Consider the following 12,209-nt stretch of genomic DNA (forward strand, 5'->3'; position numbering starts at 1 on the left):
TGTTGACAAAGACTTGGTTGATGATTCAGAAGAGTTGCAAAAGGGCAGTGTTGAAGGGGTTAATCTTATTTATAATAACTAAGCTTGGCTCGTGCCAGAGGCCCAGGCGGGAGGGTCATCCTACCTTTGTGCAACTTCACGCCCTCACCGCTCCATGCATGAAGATTAGTATAGACAAAGGGGATATCTATTGCGGAGTTACGAGGCCTCTATCCTGTCGGGCATGGACAAGGCAGAATCGACAGCGCAAGCTCCACGTGTGGGCACAAAGCGCCAACAAAGCCAAGGAGTTGCCAAGAAGAGGAATGTGAAAAAGTTTATTCTCTTTACCAACCGACTTCACATGACAGTTGGCAATTCCACTGTAGAAGTGGAATACAACGACAAACCGAGCTTGGCCCGCACTACCTATTCGCTACCACAAATCCAATATCCCGCCGTGATAGCAGTATTGTACTCGTATTGATACTCTCTGCAGAATCTCCATTTCCCTGCAGCATTACCCCTCATTCGTTTGGCCATTGGCACCCTTGGCGACTCCATCCGCATGGGGCTGTGTTGATGGCAAACTGGATGGTAATTCACTCAAGTTGATCCGAGTGTCAGCTCGGCTCACCGGCAAGCATCGTTCCACCATGCGATACTTCAATGCTACCTGTCGGCACTCTGCAGCCGCAATGGAAAGTCCAGTTGAGTAGGATGAGAAACGCTCAATCTATATTAGCATATGTAGGACTTGGAAGCCAGCATTCGGGTGAACTTCTGCTTTCTGAAGAATTATATATATGTGTGTGTGTGGTTTTTTTTGGATAGCTCCCCACAAGCTTGAGATGTTGGATGCGCGTTCGCTTTGTATAGTTGGGACAATGGGCAACATGCGCGACACTTCGGGCCACGGCAGATAATTAATCATAACTAGTATCGAGATTCCCAAAGTTGGAACCTCTCTCGCACGCACATGAAGTGAAGTCTTCCCGCCATCACAATCTGATAAGATTCGTCAATATTTTGTCTTTGAGTCGTGGGTGTTATTTAGCGCCCGCTCCCGTTACCCCATACTTTCTTGATCGAGTCAATGCTCCGTTAGCCTCGTCCCATAGATCCCGATCGCACAAACGAATAGCTCTAATTTTTTATGATTTACCACTACTCCGTACCGCGTGTAGTATATTAATACCCTTGTTGTTGCTCGCTCGATGCTCAAATTTCGCGAATCTGATACTGCCGAGATGGAGACGACCCTCATGACATCTGGACTAACAAGTGGCTCTTTGTAGGTGGGTCAGAGTTTAAGAAGCAGTTTTCGAAGCTCGAATCATTAACATATTGTGACATAATCGGTCAGTGCTCACGTGAAATTGAAGAGCCTGAGAATTGTAAAAAACAAAAAGAATAGGTATGGTATAAAGTACATTGCAAATTACTTGGAGATCTCATTCAATCTTCACAAGTTGGGCCCCCAATTTGATAATCCAACGCCGTGCTCGTCACAAGAAGTTCCAAACATTCCCTACATTATTAACGTCTTCCACATTGATGTTTGTGAAATTCTCTTCATCCCCTAATCAATAAAAGAAACATTGTACCAGAGAACTGGTGTGTGATCATCTTTACGACGACTTGAGAAGAAGAGCCGCGTGGCACTCCGTCCCGATGTTGGGGTTTTTCAGGAGGGCAAATGACAGTGTGCCGGACTTGAGATAACAGTCTCCAGGAGCGCCGCCACTCTGGGCGTTCTTTGCGAAACTCCACGAGGGAATGAACGAGACGGCTACACAGGTGCCCTTGGTGGTAGTGTTGTACGAGTTCCACGCGGCGCAAGCATCCATACAGCCGTTGAAGTCCTTGGCGAAAACAGAGTAGATGGCAGGGTTGTTCGTATCCTTGTTGCAGTACATGGTGAAATGCGGCTTGCCAAAGACTGGAGATGAGTGGTTAGTTACTGAGTTTGTTACGCATCGTAAAAGGTATGACAATAGCTTACATGCAGAGGTGTAAACGGTTCCATTAACACCGTTCGGGTCATCAGTGCATCCGTTGTCGAGGGAGTTGAAGATTGCAGAGGTGCTAGAAGGGGTAGCAGCAGCTGCAGTGCCTGTACCAGTGGCACAGGCTGCGTCGGGCGGAGATGTAGCCTGGGCATCAGCCAGAGAGGAGCTTAGAGCTGCCAGTTTGGAGTTTGCATTGTTGTAGTTATTGGTTGCAACACCAGTACCAGCTGCCAGTCCGATAACCGCAGCCGCAAGAATACCGATGATGATGGAGAGGAGGAGGACCAGGGAAATTCCACCAACAGTCGTGGCCGTCTTCTTTTCCGGGTGAATGGACTCGGGAGAGGTGTATGCTCCGTCAGTTCCAGCATCGGTTGCTGCTGCTCCCGTCACGCCTCCTACAGCACCCGCCGCTGCGCTCTTTCCAGCCTCCGAGTACGTTCCAGTAGTGCTGTATGCGCCGGTGTTTGTGTAGCCCTCATTGTTTCCATAAGTTCCAGGGGGCTGAGAGACATAAGTCGGCGCGATAGACGGCTGAGGAGACCAGACTTGTTCCGGAGGTGGGTGGCTGACATAGGCCTCGGGCAAGTCGTGGCCCTCGGCGAGTTCAGGTGAATCGTCGTACTGGGCAGCAGTCATGTTAGTCGACACACTTCACAGTGGTGTTAAATGGATGACTTGGCATTTTACAAACGTACAGTAGGTGCCATCTTATATGAGTAAGGATATGCCCTAGACATTCAAGCAAGCCCCAAGAAAACAGGAGCTCTGCATGGGAACGGGGGTGAGCTGGGGGCCTAGCGAGCTTATGAACGATTTGGCGGCTGTTTACGGAGTAGACCTGGCATACCGTCTTGAAAAGCTGCAAGCAGTTCAATCAGGAGATGGAGGGCATGGATCTCAGAGCCTCCACCTCGAAATCCACCCTGCTCACACAAGGATTCCGGTTTGCCTCCCTCCAAACCACAGGTTGGGGTCCCTGCTCAGCCCTACATCTTCATGACGCCGCGTCCAAGTATAGCTCACAATGGTCTATTTTTCAAAGCAAGGCTGAGCCAGTATTCTAATCGGCTGCATATTCAATCCATCTTCTTGGACTTCAAACCATTCATCAAGTCAACATTTATGATAGCTTCTTTGATGAGAAAACATTAGAGCGGCAGAGATTTCACGCGACTCTACCAAACATCCAAGGTCTCTCGCTAGCGCTGACACTGACAACGTACGAGACCATGTAAGCTGCGCTTCTAACAAGGCGCCGCAGATTCTTTCCACCCCCGGGATTCATGTTAGTGCGGCACATAGCCTCTGGTTGGCACCGCTTGCCTGGACCGCTCCGCCGGTTATCCGCTTCTAGCACGACTATTCTGTGATTTATGGGGGGATTGTGCCTGTTTCTGGTAATTGATTAGTTGGACCCCCTGCCGGTATCACGTCGCCACCTAAGTATAGAAAAGCCGGGCCACTCCCAAGCCTCTTCCGAGTCGACCACTCACATGGCTGAGCAGACACAAGAACACCAAATCTGAAATGAACGTGTCACACTCCCCTCGTGGGAAAAAAAAAACTTGGTTAGCTGCATTGGTTGGATGTATTTCCGGAATACTGTTGCGCTAGAAGGTGGTGAGGGTCAGATGCTATGAGAAATTGGTCTGAGACGTGGGTATTGATCGGCAGCACACATTAGCCCGAATTGTACTGCTCAGAAACAAGTTGTCAAGCAAGATCATGAGCTGTTTGTTACTCTTCGTCTGATTGATAAACAACTCCAAGGTTCGCGGTCTAAAAAACGCCTCGCCAGCACCGTCGTATCTCACCAGAATGGCGCGAACGTGTACGAGTAATAATAAGGGGGTGGGTCAACAGCCCTGTAATCAATTAGCACAGGGGAAGGATAAGTGGACCTTTTCAGCCTCTTCTTCTTGTTCACCGTGAAGAGCAAATGCTATGCCGAAGAGCTACTATTGAGCGGGAAAATCCATGTCGGCCAGAACGTTTGTTTCTCGCAAGCTTTGAAACTAGCCGCGCTAACTGTCGCCGTTTAGGACATGGCAGCTTTGCCGGGGAAAGGAACGGTGCCCAATGATTAGTAGGATGTAAGTGGCATTAGATAATACCATGCATGGATTTTTATTTTTATAGAGTCGGCGACCAAGATGAGCCAACCACGATTGGGCTTACAAACAAACGCCGGGCTCGGAGTTTGGCCGTGAGTCCTTTTGCATTAGATATGAACAATGTTTTATACAAGCCCATTCGCTTCTGTTTGAGCAGTTTTGTTGTTGTCCAGCTCTTGGGACATATATGATCGCTTTCTGCTTTCATCGGCGACACCAGGTACCATCGTGTCATCTACTGGTAAGACGGAGCTGACGCGATGATACTCTGTGGCAAGTCCTTGCTTGCCACGCGGACCCTCCTCCATCATCGATTGACATATGGAGTAGTGTTAACCGCGGATATCGCCCCTTGAGAATGGCGCTTAAAGGGTGGTCCTAGGGGCTCACACCATCGATCCATCGCGTAAACAAGTCTCCATTATTGATAATGCCCTAGGGAACGAGAGCGATGACTCCGGATATGGAAGAACGTCAATCATTGGAGCAAGAGGACACCTCCCATCGATGCGTAATTTCACGTGCATATTTCCTTCATTTCTAGCTCGGTAGAGCAGCTCTGCCGAGATTCATTGAATCCTTCATTCAAAAGGTGGGTGGAGTCACATCTGGTCTATATCTGTGAATGCATAGCAGAGAAAACAATCTGCATTAGTGCAGGTTGATGCAGGTACTGCCCCTATCTGTAATCTCTAGTGGGAGCATTATTCAATGCCGCGATTGGGGATTAATTTCATTCTCGGATTTCAATGCTTTCAAGTGTAATACCGAGAACGCGGTTAACAAAGCTGGATGCGCCAGTAACAGTGAATGACTCAATGTGACGACCTCGTTTCCAATTTCTCGAATAAGGAACTCTGACGTACTTTAGACTGTCGAGTTTCATGCAAGATGTATTGAATTGAACTCATCTTCCGCCTGCAGGCTCAGGTGGTCGCATGGTCTTGAAACAGCTAGCTAGCTAGGATAGCACCGAGAGAATTATGGAATGAATTGAACCAAAAGTTCGCTTTCGAGAAACATGAAAGAAGTAGGTGGAAGGTGGCCCGTGGATAAATCCAAGAGACCGGACGAGGGTGCATGGGGTGGTGAGGCAGATTTTGTTGTGTATTTCCCGCCTGTATGTGATTCCATTACCACCTACCAGGGATTAAATGATGGAATGAGAAATGATACCCTTTTTGGACGTTGACAGCAGTCAGCCAAGTATGTCTCTACCACGGTATAAAGTATTGTAGTTCTCTCCTTTCGTTTTATCGTTCTAATCTGATTCGTAGCTTGCACAAATGTCTACTCTCGATAACTTCAATTAGTACATCACAATCAATATGGCCATGATTGTGATGATATAGAGTTTCCACACGCATCTGATAACGGAGTCGCTATTCCCTGCCTCGATTTCAAGTGTGGTTCTCAGTAATACCTCGGTCTTTCGTGGGCCGATCTGGGGTTCCGGACATTGACAGGTGGGGCGCTTGACTGGGCACAGTCCTTTAACCGCAGATTCCCGACAAGAAAGGGGGTTCATGGAGAAGAGAAATATCCAATAAACCTCTTGATTTGGCTTGTTCTTTCGTGTGGGTGCCGATCCTGACAGCGGCTTCACGGTTGCTTTGACCAGCCAATATGAGAAGCAACAGGGGATATATGCAGCAACACGTTCTGGTATAGAAAAGACCAAGGGTAATGTAACAACTTCATGCTAATCTTAAAGAGAGTTCCTTCAAGGTGATTCTCAATGACCTTCATAGAGCGCAGAAAGGTGCGATTGTCTCCCAATTTGGAAAGACTGTTCAAAGGACGTGCCAGGTGAGAAGGATCCGCAACCTATGCCCTTGCAGCACTTTTGAGTTCCTAGGAAGAGGCCTACCCTATGAAGGTCTGATAATTTGGCTCAGAATTAATACGTATGACCGTGGTGAAGTCGACCCGCGTATATGGGATGTAGTCAATAGGAGATACATATCGGCTCCAAACTGTTGCAAGATACATATGTTTTCTTCATGGAAATGGTAAGAAGCATCTCTAGCGGCTTGGTAATATTTATATGCTATGTACATATTACTTCACCCTTTTGTAATCAATAACCAAGACAGGCCCTTCACGAAATGTGTCTCATACAGTTCATGAGGTCGCCGTATTTATTGATCACATTAACCATTACAATTTTTGCACATATCGACACTTATAGTGAGATCAGTAGAAGCATAATGAAATGAAATAAAACAGACAGATTTCCTGGCTGTTGACACAAACTTCTCTTAGGACACAAGCCTGTTCTACTTCAGATTGCCTGTTAGAGCAAATTCTCTTTTATAACCGACGCACAACAACCTCAAGCATTTTCCTAGAAATCTCAGTGGGGATTTGGGAAGCAATTATAAGTTCTCTCCATGTCACCGATAATCTGGATTATTTCAGAAATAAGGGAGATACATGAACTATATGGTGCACCCCTTCAGAGAGCGGTAAGTGGATGGTCACAACGTGTATTCGCAAGAATACATCAAGCATAATAGATATACTGCAGCATTTATTCATATCTCAATATTTAGCCTTAAATGAAATACAGTCATAGCTCTTCGCAAATCCGGAAATTATCAGCTTCGGACTGGAGAATTTAAAGAATGCTATGCGCTATGATCTGCAATGCCGATCTTACCCCTGTATCGCAATGACAAGACATTGTAAACCCCTTCGATCCTGAGGAGCTTTATACCATTGCCTGCCAGCTAAAGAGACGCAGATGCGTGCATAATTAGAGACCAAAATGCTTGAGATCCACAGTTGGGTGTTTCGTCTTGCAATGTCGTATGAGATTATCTTTCCGATTGTATGCTTGATCATACTTCTTGCAGCTCTTTACAGTACACGCCCAATAGACCTGACCATGTTCATGTACGGTTTCGAAGTGACGCTTTAAGACGCTGTTGTTAACGAAGCTCTTCTTGCAAATATCACAACGGTGGCGAGACGTTTTATCATGGCGAGGGCCTGCCGCTGTTTCGGCTGAGGTTGGGTCGTTGGGCTGCTGCTGGCTTTCATCCCAAGGATGAGCAGGATCCAGTATAGGAGAGTGAGGGAGATTGTGGTCGTCAAGGCAGTTATAGCCTGGGAAGATGTCTTGTTGAGCACTATATAAAACTCCTGATCCCGAATGGACACTGTCGGCGCTCTCGTTCTCTGACAAAAACGAGGGGGTAGAGGGTGGTAGGGAACTTTCGCGCACGATACAAATCTCGCACGTGTCGTTGCATCCCCACCCACTACAGCAGAAACACTCGAAGTTCTCTGACGAGAGCGCTGAAGGATCGTAGTCGTCCGAGCGGTAATGGGAGGTGGGTTGACATATAGCTCTACAAGCACGCGGCTTGTTGCTTGACAGTGGTAGGCGGTTTGGGCCTCCTGCTCAACGGACAGGAGACCCGGCTCCTGTTTAAAAGAAGGAAGTTGAGAACTGTGCAGTCCTGGGCCCTTCACAATTTATACGAGCCCAGGACTGTTGATGGGAAATGAAGTATATCAATTGAGGCGGGGGAGCTTCTGTTGCCTAAAGAAACTCGAACCGCTTTCCTTAGCGAGATGACCTTTGGCTTTATACCTTTCGCCTAACGGTTCTTTTGTTAGGCTGACTTAACTCAAATCAACACAGAGGCAAACTGCTGGCCTCTTGCACGCTCAATGAGGCTGTGCCTAATGTGTATAATCCATCATCAGGTTATCACCTAGGCACTGTCGTATGGGGCTGAATGTGAAGGCAACCTCAAAACTGACCAATACGAGGAGAGAAATGCAGCCTTGCAGGCCTTATCGACCTAACTGCAGAACAAGAATATTGTTTGGCGACTCAATAAACATGTTGTGTGGGGCTTGATGCAGACGCAACCTCAAAATTGGCCAATTGAGGGAGAGTGCACATGTGTGGCTCACTTAACGGCCTCTCGCGTTTGATATCAGGATCAATAGAAATGCGCTCAGGCTATCGCGTGACGACAATCTGCCTTACTCATCTCTTTCTCGGTGAAGCCTCTCGCTCTTGTGACTGAAACTTTTGCATAACCATGCATATGGCAGCCTGGCGACGCTCTTCAAGATATACTAAACCTCGAAAAGAGCCAACTGAGAGCCGAGCCGTATATTAATGCGGAGGCACTGCCACGACACAGCTTCTGATTGCTCATTTGTTATAGCCTTAACTGAACGGACGATTCCTTCGCGTATAGCGAAGACGATACACTTTGAAAATATAGTCAATCTTGCCTTAATCTTCTTCTATTTAAACGCAGGTTCCCTGCGAAGATAATGCTTTTCCAATCCTCATCTTCATCAGGAAAACATCATTCTACTACCAATCACTCTGCTCGTAAATTCAAAAATGACGGCCAGTCAAGATATTATTACTTTATCAAACCCCGTGTTGCTTGAAAAAATCGACAAGCTCCGCGATGCGAATATTGGTCAACATGTGCCGCTCCCTCAGGTAAGTCCGGAAATTCGATGCGTAGTATGATTCTACATAAGCTCACAGGTGAAATAGCTTGTTGTGGTTGGAGACCAAAGCTCTGGCAAATCCTCTTTGTTAGAAAGCCTGAGTGGCATTCCGTTTCCTCAGGACCAAAGCCTCTGCACTCGTTATGCAACGCAAATCACTTCGCGACGTGATATCAGCAACTCTGTTGAAGTACGCATTATTCCTGGGCCACACGCATCGGAAGAGCATCGGAAGCATGTCGAGGGATTCCACAAACAGGTGCATTCAAGCTTGGAATTTCGGGAACAGTTTGCAGACATCTTGAAGAAGGTGAGTGAGACTCGAATGACTATGGCAAACTCCAGTAACTTAAGGAAATATCAGGCCAATGAAAGAATGGGTGTACGGGCTAATGTCTCAACGGGAAACGGCACCGTGTTCAGCGAGGACGTCCTTAAGATCGAGGTTTGCGGACCTAACGAGGACTATCTCACCATCATCGATGTTCCTGGAATTTTCCGCACCACTATGCAAGGAACCACCAAAGACGACATGGCCATGGTGAGAGACCTGGTCAAGAGGTACATCAAAGATGGCCGCACCATCATCTTGGCAGTGCTGCCTAGCAATGTCGACATTGCCACCCAAGAGATCTTGGAGCTTGCTGAAGAATACGACAAGAATGGCGAACGCACTCTCGGTGTTCTCACCAAGCCTGATTTAGTACTTGAATCCAGTGCGCAAGTTGCTGTCTGCGACCTTGTTCAGGGCAAGAAACGGCCACTCAATCTTGGCTACTTCCTTGTCCGAAATCGCGGACCGAACGGCGACCTAGAAGGGCCTTCGGAACTTGACAAGATTTTCCGAAAGCAACCATGGGCTGATCTTCCGCGAGATCGAGTAGGTATCGTAGCCCTTAAAGAGCAGCTCAGGTCACTCTTGGTTGAGATTACCCGACGAGAGTTTCCTACATTGATCCAAGACGTCAGCAACCAAATCAGAGAATGCAAAAGAGAACTAAACAGCCTTGGACCGCCTCGTCAGGATGAGCGCGAGCAACGAAGTTTTCTTAGTAGCATTGCTGAGGCTTTCCAGGATCGCACCAGGGCAGCATTGACGGCTGATTATAATGCCAACTCGGGTTTCAACGAGGGTGAGCTTCGCCTCATCACTCACGTGGTCAACATTACCGATGTCTTCAGCGCTGATTTTCACGAGAGTGCCCATTCACGACACTTTGAGAAGCTTGAACCGGCAGAACCGCCCGAAGAAGTTGAGACACCTGATGATAGTGATGATAAAGCCGGGTTGATGGTAAACGAACTGCGAGAGCTCCTCGAGAAGGCAAGAGTGGATGATGTTGCACCGGAGGAACTTGCTGAACTTGCCGACATCATTTCTCTGGAGAAGATATCCATGCCCGTGCCGTGTGACAACTTTGGCGAATGGATCAATAGCGTCTACCTGCAATCTAGGGGCCTGGACCTGGGTACCTTCAACGCAAACTTCCTTATCACAGCTTTTGCAGAGCAGTCGCGTAAGTGGGGAGACATAACGAAGATCTACATGAGAAGAATCATCATCGCTCTCCATCGCTTCATCGCCGCCGCACTCCGTTCCGTCTGCTCGGAAGAGCAAGTTCGCAGCAAGGTGTGGACCGCAATCCTAGAGAGCTTGAAGGAAGGCTACAAGAAGGCAGTGGACCAAGCGATACTGTTGGTCGAAGTCGAGCAACGCAAGCAACCCTATACTCTTAACAAGCAGTTTGCTCAAGCTTTGTCAAAGGCCAGGGGCTACCGAGTCGCGGAAACGCTGCGACCCAAGGCTAGAAAGGACACCAAGCAATTTGGAGGGACTCAGTTCGTGATTAATTTGGACGACATTGCCAAGGCTGTCGAAGTTAAAAGCAATGTCGAGCAATTGCAAGAAGAGATTCATGATATTCTTCATGCCTACTACAGCCTAGCCGCTGACCGGTTCATCGACAATGTCTTTCAGCTCGCTGTTGACTACTGCCTGTTGCGTTGCCCTTCCAGTCCCTTGAAGGTTTTTACCCAGGTTTGGGTTATCGACTTGGAAGCTGAGCAGCTTGAACAGATTGTTGGTGAGACCAGATCTGCTAAGAGGCGCCGTCAAGGATATGTGAAGAAGATTGCGGATTTGACTAATGCCTTGAAGATCCTCCGAACTTAGCTACGAATCGCTATTTTGGACATCACTGGGAAAGTAGGTCGGAAGGTAGTCTATCGTTTTATTCGAGAATGGGCTCAAGTTGGGGAATGTCATGGCAACTGGTACTGTTACGACCAAATCAACGCGATCATATATTGTGATGAGAGAAAGAGTAAAGGAGAAGAAATATCTTTGTTCCAAGGTGGAATTTCATTTGTAGTTTTGAACAGATAAATAATCCACAGCGTGAAGTTTTGAATACCTGCCCTTCTCTTCATTTTGCTCTGTATTCATGCTGGCTACAAATCCCTTGGGGTCCGTGCGCAAAGCGACCCTATTTACACTGAACGCTTGTCTCGACTTCTACCAGATGTCTTGCATTTGTTACTACCCACTAGAAGTAAGACATCATGAATGAAACTTTACAAGATCAAGTAGGGAGGAATGGCGGTCAACTACTTGAGGCCTAGAGGTATTAAATGCACAATGCCCCGTTCAATTCGGCACTCGGCTTCGATACACCTTCTCAATAACTTGACAGAGAGCTGTACTTTATGCCCTTACATAAAATGAAGTCTCCTCAAATTCTCTCCGCTTTGCCTCTATTTTTTTTAGGGCTGACTACCGTGGTTCATGGACAGAGCTGCCTGAGCGGCCACCTGTACTGTGGATATGCTTTGGAAAACATGGGTGAAGCTGCTCGAACAATATCTGTAATGTAGTGGGCTTTCTAACACGTACTGCAGGTTGGAGTAAAAACGACCTTATTGTCATCGTAACCAATGACCTTGATCCCAGCCAAGGCGCCATCGATCATCCAGGCCACGCTCTCTACCAGTGTCTTGATTCTGAAGAAGAAGTCTTTTATGTTGGTTATTGTAATCAGGGATGCGATGCCATGGATGATGGCCACGACGACATTTGCAATGGGGAGTAGAATAACATTCTTTAGTAACTGCGCTTACATTTACTGACTGACCATTATAGCACCGATAGTTTGATGGTCTATTGTGAAGCCGGAAGAGATGATGACTGTCGGCTTAGGGTTCAGGTTTCAGCAGTTCAGACAAGTTTCTGATATGCTGCGGGTTACGGCTGATAGTTGTGTTATGAAAGGGAAAATTTGCGACTTCTAGAGATATTTCGCAATAAATATTCATGGAATCATCTACCTCTACGGCAAAGCACGTAACAAATTGAACAAGACAGTCCATCTCTTATCTAGTAGTTAAGACAAAGTAATTGAAGAAGCAAATGACAGAGGGAGGAGCTGGAGACCAAGATACTACAGTTGGCATTTCCGTTCAATATTGTACATGGTGCTAGAAGAAAGACCTGATACTTGATGAAATGTAGAAAAGGAAATAGTGTCGGGATATTCACAAATGCGGAATCTTTACCTTTACAAGAAGTATATACAGCATGATAAACGTCTTTAGTACTTACGGTGATATAGAT

At 47.0% G+C, this 12,209-nt stretch overlaps 2 protein-coding genes across 2 annotated transcripts; one reads left to right on the forward strand and one right to left on the reverse strand.

Annotated features, from left to right (window-relative positions):
• Positions 1-1,610: 1,610 nt before the first annotated feature.
• Positions 1,611-2,701, reverse strand: T069G_10841 (uncharacterized protein; the record flags this gene model as incomplete). Its single annotated transcript, XM_056178051.1, has 3 exons — positions 1,611-1,921; positions 1,985-2,615; positions 2,690-2,701. The coding sequence occupies 3 exons, from the start codon at positions 2,699-2,701 to the stop codon at positions 1,611-1,613; spliced, it is 954 nt and encodes a 317-aa protein (XP_056024341.1).
• A 5,782-nt stretch (positions 2,702-8,483) lies between these two features.
• T069G_10842 (dynamin family domain-containing protein) lies at positions 8,484-10,772 on the forward strand (the record flags this gene model as incomplete). The annotated part of the gene is made up of 5 exons (XM_056178052.1): positions 8,484-8,588; positions 8,646-8,789; positions 8,889-8,909; positions 8,964-9,302; positions 9,348-10,772. 5 exons carry the CDS (start codon positions 8,484-8,486, stop codon positions 10,770-10,772), a joined length of 2,034 nt encoding a protein of 677 aa, XP_056024342.1.
• Positions 10,773-12,209: the final 1,437 nt, after the last annotated feature.

The sequence above is a fragment of the Trichoderma breve genome (assembly GCF_028502605.1).
Source record: "Trichoderma breve strain T069 chromosome 7 map unlocalized scaffold00007, whole genome shotgun sequence".
Taxonomy (NCBI): domain Eukaryota; kingdom Fungi; phylum Ascomycota; class Sordariomycetes; order Hypocreales; family Hypocreaceae; genus Trichoderma; species Trichoderma breve.